At 38.0% G+C, this 16,048-nt stretch overlaps 1 protein-coding gene across 8 annotated transcripts in view; it reads left to right on the top strand.

The window, feature by feature from the left end:
* LOC126248035 (phosphatidylinositol-binding clathrin assembly protein LAP) overlaps positions 1 to 16,048 on the top strand; it is a 176,812-nt gene that overhangs the window by 112,260 nt on the left and 48,504 nt on the right. For all 8 annotated transcript variants that reach the window (XM_049948656.1, XM_049948655.1, XM_049948654.1 and 5 more), the window contains exons 4-10: positions 667 to 769; positions 4,773 to 4,981; positions 5,061 to 5,167; positions 5,291 to 5,332; positions 5,517 to 5,611; positions 11,177 to 11,342; positions 12,880 to 13,029. In XM_049948656.1, the coding sequence (XP_049804613.1) occupies positions 667 to 769; positions 4,773 to 4,981; positions 5,061 to 5,167; positions 5,291 to 5,332; positions 5,517 to 5,611; positions 11,177 to 11,342; positions 12,880 to 13,029 (872 nt within the window). The remainder of the gene's footprint in view (positions 1 to 666; positions 770 to 4,772; positions 4,982 to 5,060; positions 5,168 to 5,290; positions 5,333 to 5,516; positions 5,612 to 11,176; positions 11,343 to 12,879; positions 13,030 to 16,048) is intronic.

Genomic DNA, 16,048 nt, shown 5'->3' with positions numbered 1-16,048 from the left:
TCCAATTATATTAATTGGATGGAATACTTAATTCAATGAATTGTACATAATCCTAGTATTAGGAATGAACTTGAAAATCCTCATGCAGAGTGTTAACTAGCTTAAGGGGTTAGATTAGTTTTTTGTGCCCCTGAAAAACATACCCTTAAGGGCTTAGATTGCTTTAAGTGTTTGGTGAAACAAGATCAGAGATAGTTGCCGTGGGCCTGGCACAACTGCTTCACGGATCCAGCCACGTAATTTGATTTTGTACCCATCTTTAGTGCAATTCTTGGTGTTATCACAACTTCACAGAAAACTATTGTTTCCACTTGCACCACTTGACAGTTGCAAGATGACAAAAGTGCAGCAAGCTGTCGGTTATCTTTAACCAACTGAGCTCTTCCTAGATGTCAAGTGAACTTGACTCCATTAATGTCTATATTGCTGTTCAGCTGTAATGAAAAGAGATTTCGACACGTCATGAAAATGGCTCCAATCCTTTTCCTTTTTCCTTTTTCCTTTTGGGGTTGATCCCAAAAACAAGTCTTTACTTCTGGTTCCACTATAGGCTCTAAGCTGAAATATAAATGGCAAAGATTAATTTGTTCATAAAACTGTAAATTTTGTGTGCTGCTGTCAATTGATTTCCTGTATTTGACAATTTTCCCCCTCTTTTTTTTCCAGGTTATGACATGTCTCCATTTATTAGGAGATACGCCAAGTACCTGAATGAAAAAGCGCTCTCATACAGAACTGTTGCATTTGATTTTTGTAAAGTAAAACGTGGGTAAGTTATAAAAAATTATTTCATTGAGTAGTTCCTAAAACATGCAAGTTGGTGAAGAGTGGAAAGGGTTAAACAGTAGTTAATGGTTTAGTTTGTGTCAAATACATGGCTAACTGTGCTAAACAATTTGTTAGACTTCACTTGAAAATGGGGGGGGGGGGGGGGGGATGGAAAGTCTCACTCTGCAATGTCTCGTTGCTTTATCACAACTCGAGCAGCACACTGTAGGTTCCAAATAATTAATAGTAGACTAAATGTCAAAGTGTGGGGGATTTTTGGAAAGGGGTGGAAAATCTGCGCTACTCAGAGCTGGAGGAATAAAGTGGATAACTTGCAATCTTAGTATTGAAGATGCACGAGCTTTGTTATTCGTGAACACGCATGTAGAAGTGCTTTGTCCTAATGAATATGAGTTGGTATTCTGGAAACTTCAGTTTCACGAATTCTGGGTGTCGATATAGTTACTGAAACCAGTATTCTACCTCTGATTTGCTTCTTCAAATTAGGAACTTCTGAACAAAACTTAAAATGCGCGCACACACACCTTTTGTATAATATAATAGGTTAATGGCAGGCAAGAACAAGTTTAGTGTATGTTGTAATTGCTTTTCAGTTTTATTCCACAGTTATCAAAGAATCTTTTTCATTCTTATGGTGACATGAAAGCAGCAACATGAGAACCCTTACCTGGAACACATCTAATGCATACAGCAACCCATGTGAATACATAGATACAATTATTTTTCTGTGTGAACTGAAGGAGCTCAATCATCCCAAAAACTTTGTTTGAAATACTCATTGTGTCCATGATGTGATAGGCAACAGGCAAGCTATGTCAGTAATATCATTGAGGCAGCAAGGAATGACAGTAGTAGTGGTAGGTGTTGGCAAAGAAGACTGGAGACAGTAACTAAACTGTGCTCTTTGTATAGAGATAGTGACTTAACTTTCAAGCTGTGGCAAATGTTAGAATGTAGCACTATCTTACTATGGTCTGACAAAGCCCAGTATTGTTTGATATTGTTTATAATGTGGTATCTTGCTGTTCAGTATATGGATTCATTATTATACTCCTGATTTCTTATATGCCTGACATAATTATAAATTATTCCGTATGTTTCATTCACCTTTATTCTGATCCACTAAGTAATTCTGAAACCCTGATAGGCACCTTTCCATGTGCAAAATTTTTTTAAAAAAATCTTCCAATTAGTTTGGTGCGACCCACCACGAATTCGTGTCCTGTGCCAACCTCTTCATCTCGGAGAGGCGGTTGGAATACATCTGGCAAATAATTGAGGATGTAGATTGCAATCTGTATCTTCTTCTACAGTGTTCGACCTCTACAGCTTCCTCTAGTATCGTGGAAGTCATTTCCTGATGCCTTAGCAGATGTCCTATCATCCTGTCCCTCCTCTTTGTCAGTGTTTCCCACGTATTTCTCTCCTCTTAGATTCTGCACAGAACCTCCTCATTCCTTACCTTATCAGATCAGTCCACCTAATTTTAACATTTGTCTGTGGCACCACATCTCAAACTCTTCTGTTCCAGTTTTCCAACACTCCGTGTTTCACTACCATAAATGCTGTGCACCAAATGTATGTTCTCAGAAATTTATTCCTCAAATTAAGGCCTATGTTGGATACTAGTAGAGTTCTCTTAGCCAGGAATGCCCTTTTGGATAGTGCTGTTCTGCTTTTGATGTCCTCCATGCTCAGTCAGTCATTTGTTATTTTGCTGCCTAGGTAGGATGCCTTAACTGCATCTACTTTGTGACCATAAATTCTGATGTTCAGTGTCTTGCTGTTCTCGTTCCTGCTACTTCTCATTACTTCAGTCTTTATTCGATTTACTCTCTCCGTATTCTGCACTCAGTAGGCTGTTCATTCCATTCGGCAGAGCCTGCAATTCTTCTTCACTTCCACTCAGCATAGCAATTTCATCAGCAAATTGTGTAAGTTATATCTTTTCATCTTGCATTTTAATCCAACTCCTGAACATTTCTTTTATTTCCATCATTGCTTATTTGACATACAGATGGAATGGGGGGGATGGAAAGACTACATTCCTGTCTTAAACCCTCTTCAATTCGAGCACTTCATTCTTGGTCATCCACTATTATTAATCCCCCTTGGCTTTGTACATATTGTATATTATCAGTCTCTCCCTACAGCTTACCCCTACTTTTTCATAATTCCAAAAATCTTGCACCATTTTACATTGCCGAATGCTTTTCCAGGTCGACAAATCCTATGAACACGTCTTGATTTTTCTTTAGTCTTCCTTCCATTATGAACTGCAACGTCAGAATTGCCTCTCGGGTGCATTTACTTTTCCTTAAGCCAAACTGATAGTCAACTAACACATCTTGGATTTTCTTTTGCCACTTCCCCCAATGATTTTAGAAATCCTGATGGAATTTCTGTCCCTCCTGCATTATTTGATGCTAAGTCCTCCAAAGCTCTCTTAAATTCTGATTCAAATACTGGATCACCAATGTCTTCTAAATTGACTCCTGTTTCTTCTTGTATCATATCAGACAAATCTTCCCCCTTGCAGAGGCCTTAAATGTAATGTTTCCACCTATCTGGATTCTCTTCTGCATTTAAGTGGAGTTTCCATTGAACCCTTAGTTTTATCACACTTTATTTTTAATTTCACCAAAAGTGTGTTTTTTCCTCTATCCTGTCTGCTGAGTCAATCCTTCAGAAAATTATTTCTTTTTAGATTTCTTCACATTTTTCATGCAGCCATTTTGTCTTAGGTTCTCTGCAATTTCATGGTGCAATTAGCCAGGCAAAATGTTTAACCCTAATACTATCCCACACTTAGACTGCTGACACTTCCTGCTGGGTCAAAACTGTTCTGTAGTGTGACTGAAACCTAAAATGTTGTTTGAGGGACAGTGCTCTTATGGCCTGTGCTATCCAGACAAAACTTGCCCAACCCTGACAACTTAATTTTTGAAAGTTCTTCTCTCAATATATGGGATGGTTGAAAATAGCACACACTTTGCTACAGAGTGAAAAATTAATCCAGAACTTTTAGTGAAATGGACTACTTCCACATGACACATGTGGTTAACGTGGAAGGTTTCTGCGGCCATGTTTGAACTCGGGAGACTTTTCGTAATGATGGGAAAGATAATCTCTACATAATTTCATGAAATAAGTGTTACATTTGTAACTGTCTATAAAAAGATTCCCATCTCTTTCTGGTCACAGGTGCTGGTGACTGCTGCATATCTCGCTAAAATCTGTTACCGAGTTGGGAGAATTATTTGCAGCAGATTCAGATTGATTGTCATAAGTCTTCTGGCAGAGGATATAAAATTTCCGTGCCACCAGTGAATTATTAATCACTGATACTTGTTCTACGTGTTTGGTTTAAGTGGCAAAGGATGCTTCAGAATATTTTCAGTACTTATTATTTACAATATTAAGTATGCCTGCAAGACAGAATTTGTCATTTAAAAGTAAAGAATAGGTACAAAATAAATTACTTTGGTGAAGAAGGAAAAATACTTCCAAAAAATGTGTGTATTACTGTGATACTTCTGATGGCAAATTCAGAATTATGAAGTAAATGTCAATTAACAGAATGCTAAGTGACAGCTCTTAAGATAGCTACTCAGGAAAAGTAAATAATTACAAATGAAATGTATCAAAATCCCTCAAGACAAAAATATTAGTAATTTGCTAAGAATCCTTGATACATACTCCTTCATGTTGTCATAGATTCCAAGCATTACTGAAAATGGTAATATAGAATTTTTGTGTACAAAATTTAATTTGCTTGATTCTGTAATTTTTGTATGAAATCTGCTAATCTGACATGTTCGAAAAACAGATATATGCAAAGTAATGAAGTAAAATGGTCCAGAAGTAATAAAAATAGTTGTACATTGATAAACTATTTGCACCAACTTAAAATAACTTCTTACTTAGCTGTGTGTGACTTCTGTTAGTGTGTTCATCGTTTTTTTCTTTTACTTTCACCCCAGGAAAGATGATGGAACATTAAGAACAATGAGTGCAGAGAAACTACTCAAAACCTTGCCAGTGCTACAGAGCCAACTTGATGCATTGTTGGAATTTGATTGTACAGCAAATGACTTAACTAATGGTGTCATTAACATGGCATTTATGCTACTCTTCAGAGATCTGATTAGGTTATTTGCTTGTTACAATGATGGCATAATAAACCTGCTAGGTATGTAACTTGCAATATAAATTTAATAAGAGCATCACAGAAGCAGATGTATAACTCTTAAGTGCTTTCCTTGTTCCAGAAAAATATTTTGATATGAATAAGAAGCAGTGCAGAGATGCTCTGGATTTGTACAAGAAATTTCTCATTAGAATGGACAGAGTAGCAGAATTTCTTAAAGTTGCAGAGGTAACTACTACTACTACTACTACTACTACTACTACTACCACTACTACTACCACTAATGATGATGATTATGATGATGTAAAATTAATTTACAAAATTTGTTTACTTGAAAAACTTTTGTTTCAGAATGTTGGTATAGACAAAGGAGACATACCAGACTTGACAAAGGTAAAGTAGTAATTTAATGTTTCTTTACTGTGGGTGGAAGGTTAGCAGCTTGTTGCAATTTTTAATTTTTTCATGAGCATGCATGTAAATATTAAAGAGTGCTGTCATAAAATTTACACTGCAGTATGGTATTTATGGATTATAATACCTGCAGATACATAATTGAACTATAAAATGTTTCCAGGCTCCCAGTAGTCTTTTGGATGCTCTGGAACAGCATTTAGCATCACTGGAAGGCAAGAAGGGCTCTGCAGCAAACACACCTACACAGACTGCAAGGTGAGATAGACATCATAAAATCTGAAAATTGTTTTAAAAATTACTGTTACTACCTTATCAATAAGGTTGAGGTTATGGGTATGAAAGTAGCTAGGATGATTGCCGTACTAGTAGATGGGAACAATGGCAGGAGGGTGTCCACAATGAGGAAATCAAAGAAAAACTGTCTTAGATGATGATGATGATGATGATGATGATGATGATGATGATGATGATGATGATGATGATGACTTACTGTTAACTTTCAGTGTAATTGTCGCAACAAACTGTTTTGAAATTTTTCAACAAATACAACAAAATAATGACTGAGGAAATGCATTCAGATGGAAGAGATTATTCAGCAGCAGCAGCAGCAAAAAAAAGTCTTAGATGAAATGTGTGCTTTCCTAATAAGTGTCAGGAGGCATTAAACTACTCAATTTCATGGTATTTACACTTTAGGTACTACTTTGCAATACAATTTTAGGAAGTGGAGTTTATATTATAAGAGAAACAGTGGCAATAAGCATTTTTGTGCATGGGTATACAGCCACATCAAATTCCTTCAGCACTTCCCTGGGAGATTTTTGATTTGTTTTCTTATCTGAAACACACTCTTTATTGTAAGTGATCATCTGATTCTGCCTCTTCAGTCATTATGAAACCTAACACACATTGTTATATGCTTCCATTTGTCTAAAACATAAGAGTTTAGCAAAACCTGATCGAAACTTCTATCACATCCATCTTTATAGTTCCTCAAAATGTGCATGGTTAATGTTTGATGTTTCTTAATGTGTTGCCAGTTAGTGCCCTTTTTAAAAGGGTTATTTGGAAAGCACAGTCCAAATAGCTGTAACTAATAGAGCGTCCTGTGAACAATGAAATTCACATGCACTCAGGCTCCTGGCATGCCTTACTTGTAAGAGGATACCATTTGCATGGTTATTGTCATTGTGTCCAGTGTAAGCTCAAAATGTGTAGAACATTCTCAGTGACTTAAATGCAGTCTGTGATCCCATTTTTGACAAAGTGACACTGGGGCACTGAAAATCCATACGCAGATAAGTGAAATGTATGACTACAATGTGATGAATGACAGCAAAGTGTGTAAGTGGGTGAAAGCTTTCAAGGATGGAGAAGAAAAGTTCATGAAAAACTGTGACCAGGCTGACTAGCAGTGACAATAGATTTTGTCAAAACCATGGACGAACAGATTCGTGAAGTCTGGCAATTCACTTGTTCTGCTACCGAAGTTTCTTGGCAGAAAGTGCTTCCAACAGATGATATGAAAGAAGTGTTCAGGAATGTTAGCTTTGCAGATGGCAGACATCTATAACTTAGGTGTACAAAAGTTTGTAGAATGTTACGATGAATAGAATGTCAAATCACACTTTTCAGCCGTCTAAATTCCCAAATTGTTGTTTTATTGGGCTGCCAGTTTCGGCATTACTACACCATCTTCAGGCCCCCTGATTCCTCCAGTCCAGTCAAAATAGGGGCCAGCATTCCATTACTGGTATTCGTAGATTTTTTGAGACAGCGATCACTTTGAGGTGATCGTTCTCTCAAAAATAGAGAGATACCAGTTGTTGATGTTGGCCCATATTTTGACAGGACCAGAGGTGGGAATCTTTCTGCATGTCAGTCAGGGGGTCTGAAGACTACATATGTCATCGAAATTGGTAGCCAAATAAAGTAACAGTTTCGAAACTTAGACTGCTGTACTGAACAGCCAAGGTCCTGCAACCATCTGTTAAAAAGTGGACATAGTTATGGCAAATATTTAAACAAATATGGAAACTTTGTGGAAAAATAAACATGGAAGGAATTAGTTTTTGGAAAAATCTGTGATGGTTTGTTCTAGAAGAAATTGGACCTTACTCTCTGGATAACTCTCGTATTTTATTTGGTGAGTGAATGACCACAAGCATTCTGTAATGCTTCTAATTATTTAACTCAAGGCAGTACGTGGGTCTTTGTGTAGAATGTTTACCAGAAGGGTGCGTAGGTAGAAGATGCTATCAGACGGTATGTTGTTCCAATAATCTCTGCTGCTTAAATTTTCTGTACTATACTACCGCAAAATGCGGCAAGAGTGCACTGCAACCTGTTAAAAACTGAATCTCAAGTAGTGGCTGTCTTCCTGTTTCTGAAAGGCATAGCCATTTCTTATGTGGGTATACTACTTGGAAGATGGGGCCAAGAAATTGTTTGCTGCAGAAGTGGAGGCCCAGCTACTGGATGACTGAGGCTGAGGTAGTGCATTAACTATGTTTCACTGGAAAAAAAAATTTAAAGAGCTTTTGTATGTGTTAAAGATCTTTGCCTGACAAAGGTTCTCCTTGCTCATACCTGAGCAAAAGACTATGCCAAAAGCAAATGAAGGCCAAAATTAGCAACTTAGTCATCCTGCTCCAGAAGATTTATGACAGCCTAATCAGATGCAGCAATTGTTGGACGTATTTGGAATCCAAAACCAAAGGTCGTAGCATACTTTGGAAACCGGCATTCAGTCAACAAAATACAAATATATCATAAAGGACAGACATGTTCTGTAGTTTCTGAAAGATTGCCATATTGTGAAGTTGACAGATTATCCCTGTAAGGGATGGTCACAATATATTACCTGGATCTTCTGATATAAGAGAATGTGAGGCAACACCCATTTCCCAGACTGGCTGTGAGCGTATTATGTAAACATGAAGTGGCATGGCTGAAGGTGGAGTGGATCTCAAACCAGCAATCGACCAGTAATGTACTTGCCCACTGGATTTCCCAGAGTGATATGGTCAGACACACATGGTTGAAGAGGTGCTAAAGGATGAATGTGTCTAAGGTGGCTGATTTCAGTTAGATTGATGTTTTGATCGATTGCACTCATTTGGCCGTTTACATGGACATAAGTCATCTGAAAGCAGTGCTACCTTTGTAAGTTCTAATACAGTCATTAAATGCAGTTCAGAAAGGCACTTACTGTGAACAGGCTATTTCATTAGAAATGTTAAGCATGTGTGCACATAATTTCTATTTGTCATTTGTGAAGAAAATATCATGTGGTTTGAGGAGGATTGGGAGGGACACTTCTCAACTTTTAAATATTATCTGTGGATTGTATATATTGCCAGTGGTGGTAATTCGTTGATTTGATGCATTTTGGCATTCAAAGGAGGAGACAGAAAAGGATGGGCTTAGGCATGCTGTGGGTAATTGTTGTCCAAGCCACAGAGGAGGTATCTTGTGCATGAGTTTTAGGGTGACTTTGAACTATTAAAGTGATAGAATTTGGGTGGAAGTATGCCACTTAGTGCTTTAACTTTTTGTAGGGATTTACTAAAAATCACTACCAGAGCTAAACTTGAAATCTGGCAACCAGTCAGAACTCTAAATTCTTGCAGTATCTGACAGCATGCAGCATGGGGTGCTTGGAATTATTTCTGTTGTTTGAGAATTGCTATTGGTTAGCCTGAAAGACTGCATGAATATTTACAGGACTTAACATTCATTAACATACTACTTCCAGAATGAGATTTCACTCTGCAGCAGAGTGTGCGCTGATATAAAACTTCCTGGCAGATTAACATAATACTTAACACTTTGTGTGAACTAGTTACTGATTTATAAACAATGTGTTGGGAGACTTTATAATAATTGCATTTGGGTTGAATAGTTGAATTCAGCAAATGTGCTTGCACTAACAGTCCAGTTTTGTAAACAAGCAGTGTCTGCCATTCTTTCTTATAAATGCATTGTCTACTTTATAGGGTCACTATTCTATTTAGTATGTTTGTTGAGTAATTGGATCATAAATTTGTTAAAACTTGTATTTGGTGTAGCCTATTATTTATCTGAATGAATGAATCTCTGTTCATAAATTATTCTGTCTTACTTCTAAAGCATTTGAAACTTAAAAATTTTGATGGCAGGATAACTTGAAAAACAAATCTTGACTAGCTTAGCTGCAAAGCTTAATGCAACAGTTTGTGACCCAACCGTATGACATATAACAAGTTGTTCTTAGATGTGGGTCGTGCATTTGCCCATCTGCTGCAAGCAAGTATTAGGTTCCTTTGTTGGCTGATGTGCCCAGGTAAAGCATCAGTCAAATATGACTGTGCTAACCTCAGATTTAGTGGTCAGAGGGCCCAAAGTACAGCCCATCAAAAACTGAACACAGATAAAGTATGAAAACAGGAAGGTATACTGGACTGTGAAAAAAGCAAAATAGAAATGGTGAATGATCCAAGAACAAAAATGTAAAATATAGAGCAGCCGGGAAGAGACAGTGTCGTGGTGAAGTGATTAGTGATGAACTGCCACATGGGCAAGCTGTGTTAAAATCTCCCTTGTGTCAATATTTCTTTTTTCTGTTTTCTTTTTTCCTGCTGTTTGCTTTATTCAAATTTGTCTGTCGTGGTGTAATGTCCATTCCCAACAGCGAGGTGTAATGAAAGTTGATTCTGCACAACTACTCTATTAGCAACAGGAAGTGGCTTTCAAATTGGAACCACAAACTTTTGATAAGGCAACAAGTCAACTGAAATCTCCACCAGAAAACATGTATGATGGCACTAGTGACAGTATTCTCATATGATAGGAAACTCTTATCGATGCATCTAGTTTGTATGACTGGTGAGCGAGTGATATGCCTCCTTGCCAGATACAGGTGTTCATAGGACTGTGAACGTGACCACTCCCAAAGAAATGATGAAAACATAGTTCACACTTTTTCAGTGTTCCCATTTCTGAGAGGCATCCATATTGCATTTTGCCTGCTCTCGCTATTCATCACATTTACGTGGGACAGTAACATATTCTTAACACATGACTTGTACTCTTTAATCATTGTATAGTATGACAACTGCAAAGACTACAGAAAGAGAACAAACATTCCCGTGACCAGACGGACAGGTCATAATGTTGTTTATATAAATAAATAGATGGCACGAGGGAGATTTGAACAGCGCACGCCCTGCGGCAGTCCAACACCATAACTTCACTAAGATGTTGTTGGTATATCCAGCTGATCTATATTGAACTTCATATTCTTGGAACATTCACTGTTTCTATTATCTCCCTCCGTCCCTCCGTCCCTCCCTCCCTCCCTCGTATTTTAGTACAAGGAGAATTCATAAGGATATTGAAGAGAAATGCCATGCAAGTAAAAATGCTGTATAATATAGCCACATTATCTCAGCTTACAATGATGCAGATGGCTGCTTTTTACATTAATTTTTTTTCCTATCTTCCTCAATTGTGTAACGTGGTGCCCAATGACGCCTTCATATGGAGCTATGTGAAGAGCCAATTGCAGGGTGGACATATTAAAGATGTAGTTATGATGCTGTTTGGTAGCCAGGACTAGTTCCTGAATTAGTAGGAGTCAGCTCGTATACCAGTGGGTGAAGGTGTGATGGAATGTGTGTGGTATGCATAACAGTAGGGCTAATGCTCATCATGGTCATCTCTCATGGTGCTAATATACAACCATCCCCCCCACCCTCCCCCCAGTATCTGGATATTAAGTGTTCGAATGGGATGAATGATAAGTTAAAATAAGTTTCTCTTTGCTTCTGTAATTTACAGTAATCGCACCAATGTTAAGTCAGGAGTTTCTGCACTTTCCTCAACCAGTACAGCATTTGGGACAGCAGCTGCCAATGCAAGGCTAGACTCCCATACCAATGGTATTGATGAGTCACTTAAACAGCAAGTATTGGCAGAAGAAGAAGCTGCTATGAATCAGTACAAGGTATGTCAAATAAAGAAGAGAAGTTGTGTGTGGGTTTTGTTTGTGTTGGGAATGGAAAACTATTGCAGTAGGGAGCTGTAGACTACAAATTCTAATGTGAAGGTCCTGGGTAGCCATTTCCACGGCATTCCTAAATCACATAATCTTACTGTCATGTAGCATAACACTGATTCTGTAGTGTTGAACGAATTATGTTGCATGTGTTCCATGTTCCAGGAAAAAATATTTGTTCCATTTGTGATTTAATAAGTTACTATGAGGGGTGCTGAAAAGCTGTGCCTTCGAATTTGTGAAAACTTACAGCTTGTTAAATAAAAAAACATTAACATTCTACATCTTTGTTCTTCATGTCTACATATTTGTCGAGTCACCCTGGTGATGAACACGTTTCTCCCACCGAGACAAACTTGTCGATACTGTTACTGTAGAATATTTGGCTGTTGGAAACAAATCACTGCCTCTACTTACAATGCTGCATCACCATCAAAGTGAAGTTTTGTTCTCTTAGTTTTAGGAAAAGATAAAAATTGGGTGGGGCCAAGTTGGAACTGTATGGAAGATGATAAATGAGTGATCCCAAGGTGTCAAATTGTTGCAGATGTTGCCATACTTCTGTGTTCTGGCATTGTCATGCCGAGGGAGAAGTGCCCCATGTGTGAATGAACTCTTAAAATTCAAAATTTGTTTACATTCCTCTGTTCCTCACACAGACATTAAGTTACAGTCATGCTATAAGTTGGAGCTGACTAGTGGCAGAGGGCTGCAGATATGAAGATATTGAGAATAAAGATGTTGAATGTTACTAAATTGTTTTATTTAAAAATCCTTAAGAGATTACATGAAAACTTGGAGGCATTACTTTCCAGCTTGCCCTTCTATGTTAGATCCCCTCACTATGAAATAAAATTCTATACAGCATTGGCATTGTTAGTTGATATCATTCACACTGTCATTTCCCAGCTTCTCTGCAGCAAGGGTGAAAGTATTAACGACAATGAGGAATATAGTTTAAGTATGTAAGGAACTCCTGTTGAACATACTTCTCTGCTGCAGTGTGTCATAATGGAAGCTGATAGTTTTTCTATTGTCACTTGGTCTGCAAACAAAACAAAGAAGCTTTATCTTGGTTATTACTCTTGTGAAGAATCTGATATAAAATACAAAATTTCACTCATCTGCTCCTGTAACTAAGATCCCCAACTGCTACCTGTTTCACATATTCTCACATTCTCTCTCGGTATACTGTGTATTAGTACTTTAATTTCCACAATATTTTACCATTTCTGGTATTTTATTGTATTAAGCAAATAATCTTGCGGGCTTCTATTAATTTTATTTCTTACTATATCTGGTTAAGTAACTTCACTTCGGGCTTCCTAAAAAAGGTAGTACGTAACACAGTATACAAAGTGCTTCACATACATATAGTGTCAGTAGAAATTTTGCCAAATATTATTTTGCTGACGAAACTCGCAGAACGTTAGCTGAGATACTGAAATAATGAAAATGCTTACCAACAAATTGTTTCTTGTTTCAGGCAAAAGTTTCGTCCCCAACTAGTGGCAGTCAGAGTACCAATCCATTCTTAAGCTCTCCTACATCAGCTACACCTGTAACAACTGCTGCAACATCACAGCCAATTGTTGATTTGTTTGGTTCCCCAACATCAGGTCCAGAATCTTCACAGGTATGTTACATTTATTGCTACATATTATAAATTAATTCCCTACTAACGATATAGCGGAGACGCTGAGTTGCAGACACACAACAGACTACTAAACACACAAGCTCTCAGCGAGAAGGCCTTATAGAGTGAGGTGGCACAGTGGTTAGAACACTGGATTCACTTTCAGGAGGATGACAGTTCGAACCCGCATACGGCCACACTGATTTAGGTTTTTCCGTGATTTCCCTAAATCGCTTCAAGCCAATGCCAAGATGGTTCCTTTGAAAGTACTTCCTTCCCCACTTTTCACCAATCTGATGGGATCGATGACCTTGCTGTTTAGTAACCAACCAACCAGAAAGCCGCCTTCCGAAGCGCGCGCGCGCTCCTCTCGCACATGACCATTGTCCTTGGCTTCCGGAGCCATATGCTTGTTGCGTGTGTGTGCTTTTTTATTTCAGAAGAAGGCCTTCTGGCCAAAAGCTCATGTGTTTAGTGGTCTTTTTGTTTTGCCTGCCTGTGACAGAGTACCTCTGCTATATGGTGAGTAGTAATCTGTCCTTTTCATAACATTGTCATTACTCCATCCTGGATTTTCCTTTGGAAGATTATTTAGTTCCTTACTAAATTGTGCGTGTGGTGCGTAGAGATAAACTTGGGAACAACTGCAAGGATTTTGATATAGTTTTCAGTAATAGTGATTAAAGAGGAATGGTTGTGTAAATGTTTGTTTTCTGGTGTATATGAGAAAAGAGAGAGGGCCCAGTGCAGAACGAAGCACAAATGAAAAATAGTGTGGTCTAAAATCTTGTGGGGGAAAAGAAATAAAATCTCAAAGAAAGAAGTATTTCTTTGAGTGTATTGAAGACAAAAATTCAGACAATAACGGATTTCTGTATATAACTGGTAGTTTGTCACTTTCCTTCTATTAATACAAACACAGTTTGCTAGCCTTGGTACAAGAATGTGCTGTGGTTGTCTAGGACATACTTCCTGCTTGATGAAACTGTAGAATAGTTAAAAGTATTGCTATAGTAGTGTGGTGCCTGAAGTTCTTACTTTGATGTAAGACTCTATACTACCAATAAATATCCATGGTACAAAATCTGTTTGTCAATGAATTTAAACAGAAGATATTTTAGTCTGGGTGGATACAGAGGTTGGACAAAATATGGCAAAATAAAAAGCACAATACATTACCATGCTTAATACAGTGTAGGAAAGCTGGTAGCAGTCAAAAAAACCTCTAGGGATCTCGAAATAAATAAAAACAGGTCCTCAGTGGTTTTAAAGGCAATATTACACCGTTCTCGTAGCAAAATATTTGCAAGTTACAGTAATAAAGATTGGAGGTGGATAGCGATTGCACACCTTTTCCTCAAAAGTAGATCACTAAGGCTGAATACTATTGAAATCTGCTGATGGATGGCCAGGTGAGATGAGAGAATTCATCCTTGTGTTAACAAAGTGTGACTAGTTGTTAAGACAAGGACCCTGTTGTCGAGGAACACAATGTCACCATTGGGAACAAACATTGTACCATGGATGGAGCTGATAGTCGTATAATCCTTAGCAGTAATGCAACCTCACATAGTAACCATGGTGGCCATGGAATACAATAATATGGCAGCACAAATAACAAAACTTCAATGTTTCATTCCTGGTATGTAAATTCAGCCAGAAATTGGAAACAGTTTCAAACAAGACTCGTCCAAAAGAATTATATTCTCGCATTACTCCGTAGTCCAGGATTTATGGCTTTGGCACCATGCATTTGCATCACTGATGTGGTTCTGGAATTCCAGCTCGCTGTAATTTCCTGCTTTTGTAGCTGCCTAACTGGTATTTTGATGCTGACTGAATTTGCAAGTGTGACAGTAAGCTCTGCAGTGACTTTTGCTGCTATTGTCCAATTATTTTTCTTCACCATCCTCTTCAGCGACCGCCTCAAGATTGCCCAACATACACTTTACTACATGTTGTGACTTAGTGGAGGATATTTCTATACTTTCCCTAGATGCATTGTAAATCTTAGAAACGGTGCCCTCTTGAAACACCAAACACTTCAGATATGTTGGTTATGGAAGAGCCCACCATAAAAGCACCAACAATTTGCCCATGTTAGATTTGACTTAGCTCAGACATAATGCACTCAAGACTAAACAGAACATTGTTGTGAACATAACTTGAAATGTATTAATTACATTGCAAAGGTGCCATTCGTGGACAAATAAAGCAGTGTAGCATGCAGACTTGGCTAAATCTTCATTTATGTTCAGGTGTGCATTTTTTGCAGGCCTATCTAGATTTTTTCTCCAATGCCTGTACTGTTACTTCATTGCACACTTTCAACATAAAGTACAGTCAATATAAGATTTTCTAGAGCTGTCTGATTGAAAGTGCCAGTAAAGTCAGAGCTAAGAACCTAAAAAATTTAATGGCTGTATAATTTGTGTGAATGTGGTGGTGCAAAACGTCACATGGCATATAAGCTAAAACCCTTATTTGCCATGAAATTTCAATGGGAAGCCCTTGCACACCTTCCAGTCTCAATCTTTCCCCATGTGATTTCCATCAATCTGTTTGGAGCACTGAAGAGACATTTGTGACTGTCAACGTGCTTCAGACAAACGTATGCATGCCTGGCTACAATTGTGGTTCCACTGGGAACTGCAAACTTTTTCCAGGAAGACATGAACTATCTTGTCTCACAGTGGATAAATGTAGTAAGTTAAGGTGATTACCTTATTTCGAAAGTTTACATACTTTCTCCATCTGTGACATTTTCATTTGCATGCCCCTCATACATACTTTCATGTAATTGTGTAGTTCAGCACTGTGCAAAATGGATATGAACTGTACTTCATGTGTGTGAGACAGAACAGGAATTAGCTCCACTCTGGAGGCTACTTGATGGTGCATTGTCTAGTCAAAAGCTGTGGCATGTCTGGTGCCTCTGGAAAATAAGATAATGCTAAACTTTCAGATAAACCAGTTATCATCCAAGGATGAGTAAAGATCTAGGGCAAGTTCGTAAAAC

This window comes from Schistocerca nitens, chromosome 3, assembly GCF_023898315.1.
Source record: "Schistocerca nitens isolate TAMUIC-IGC-003100 chromosome 3, iqSchNite1.1, whole genome shotgun sequence".
Classification (NCBI taxonomy): Eukaryota; Metazoa; Arthropoda; class Insecta; order Orthoptera; family Acrididae; genus Schistocerca; species Schistocerca nitens.
Note: the sequence above shows the minus strand (reverse complement) of the source record. Positions and strands in the feature narration are given on the sequence as shown.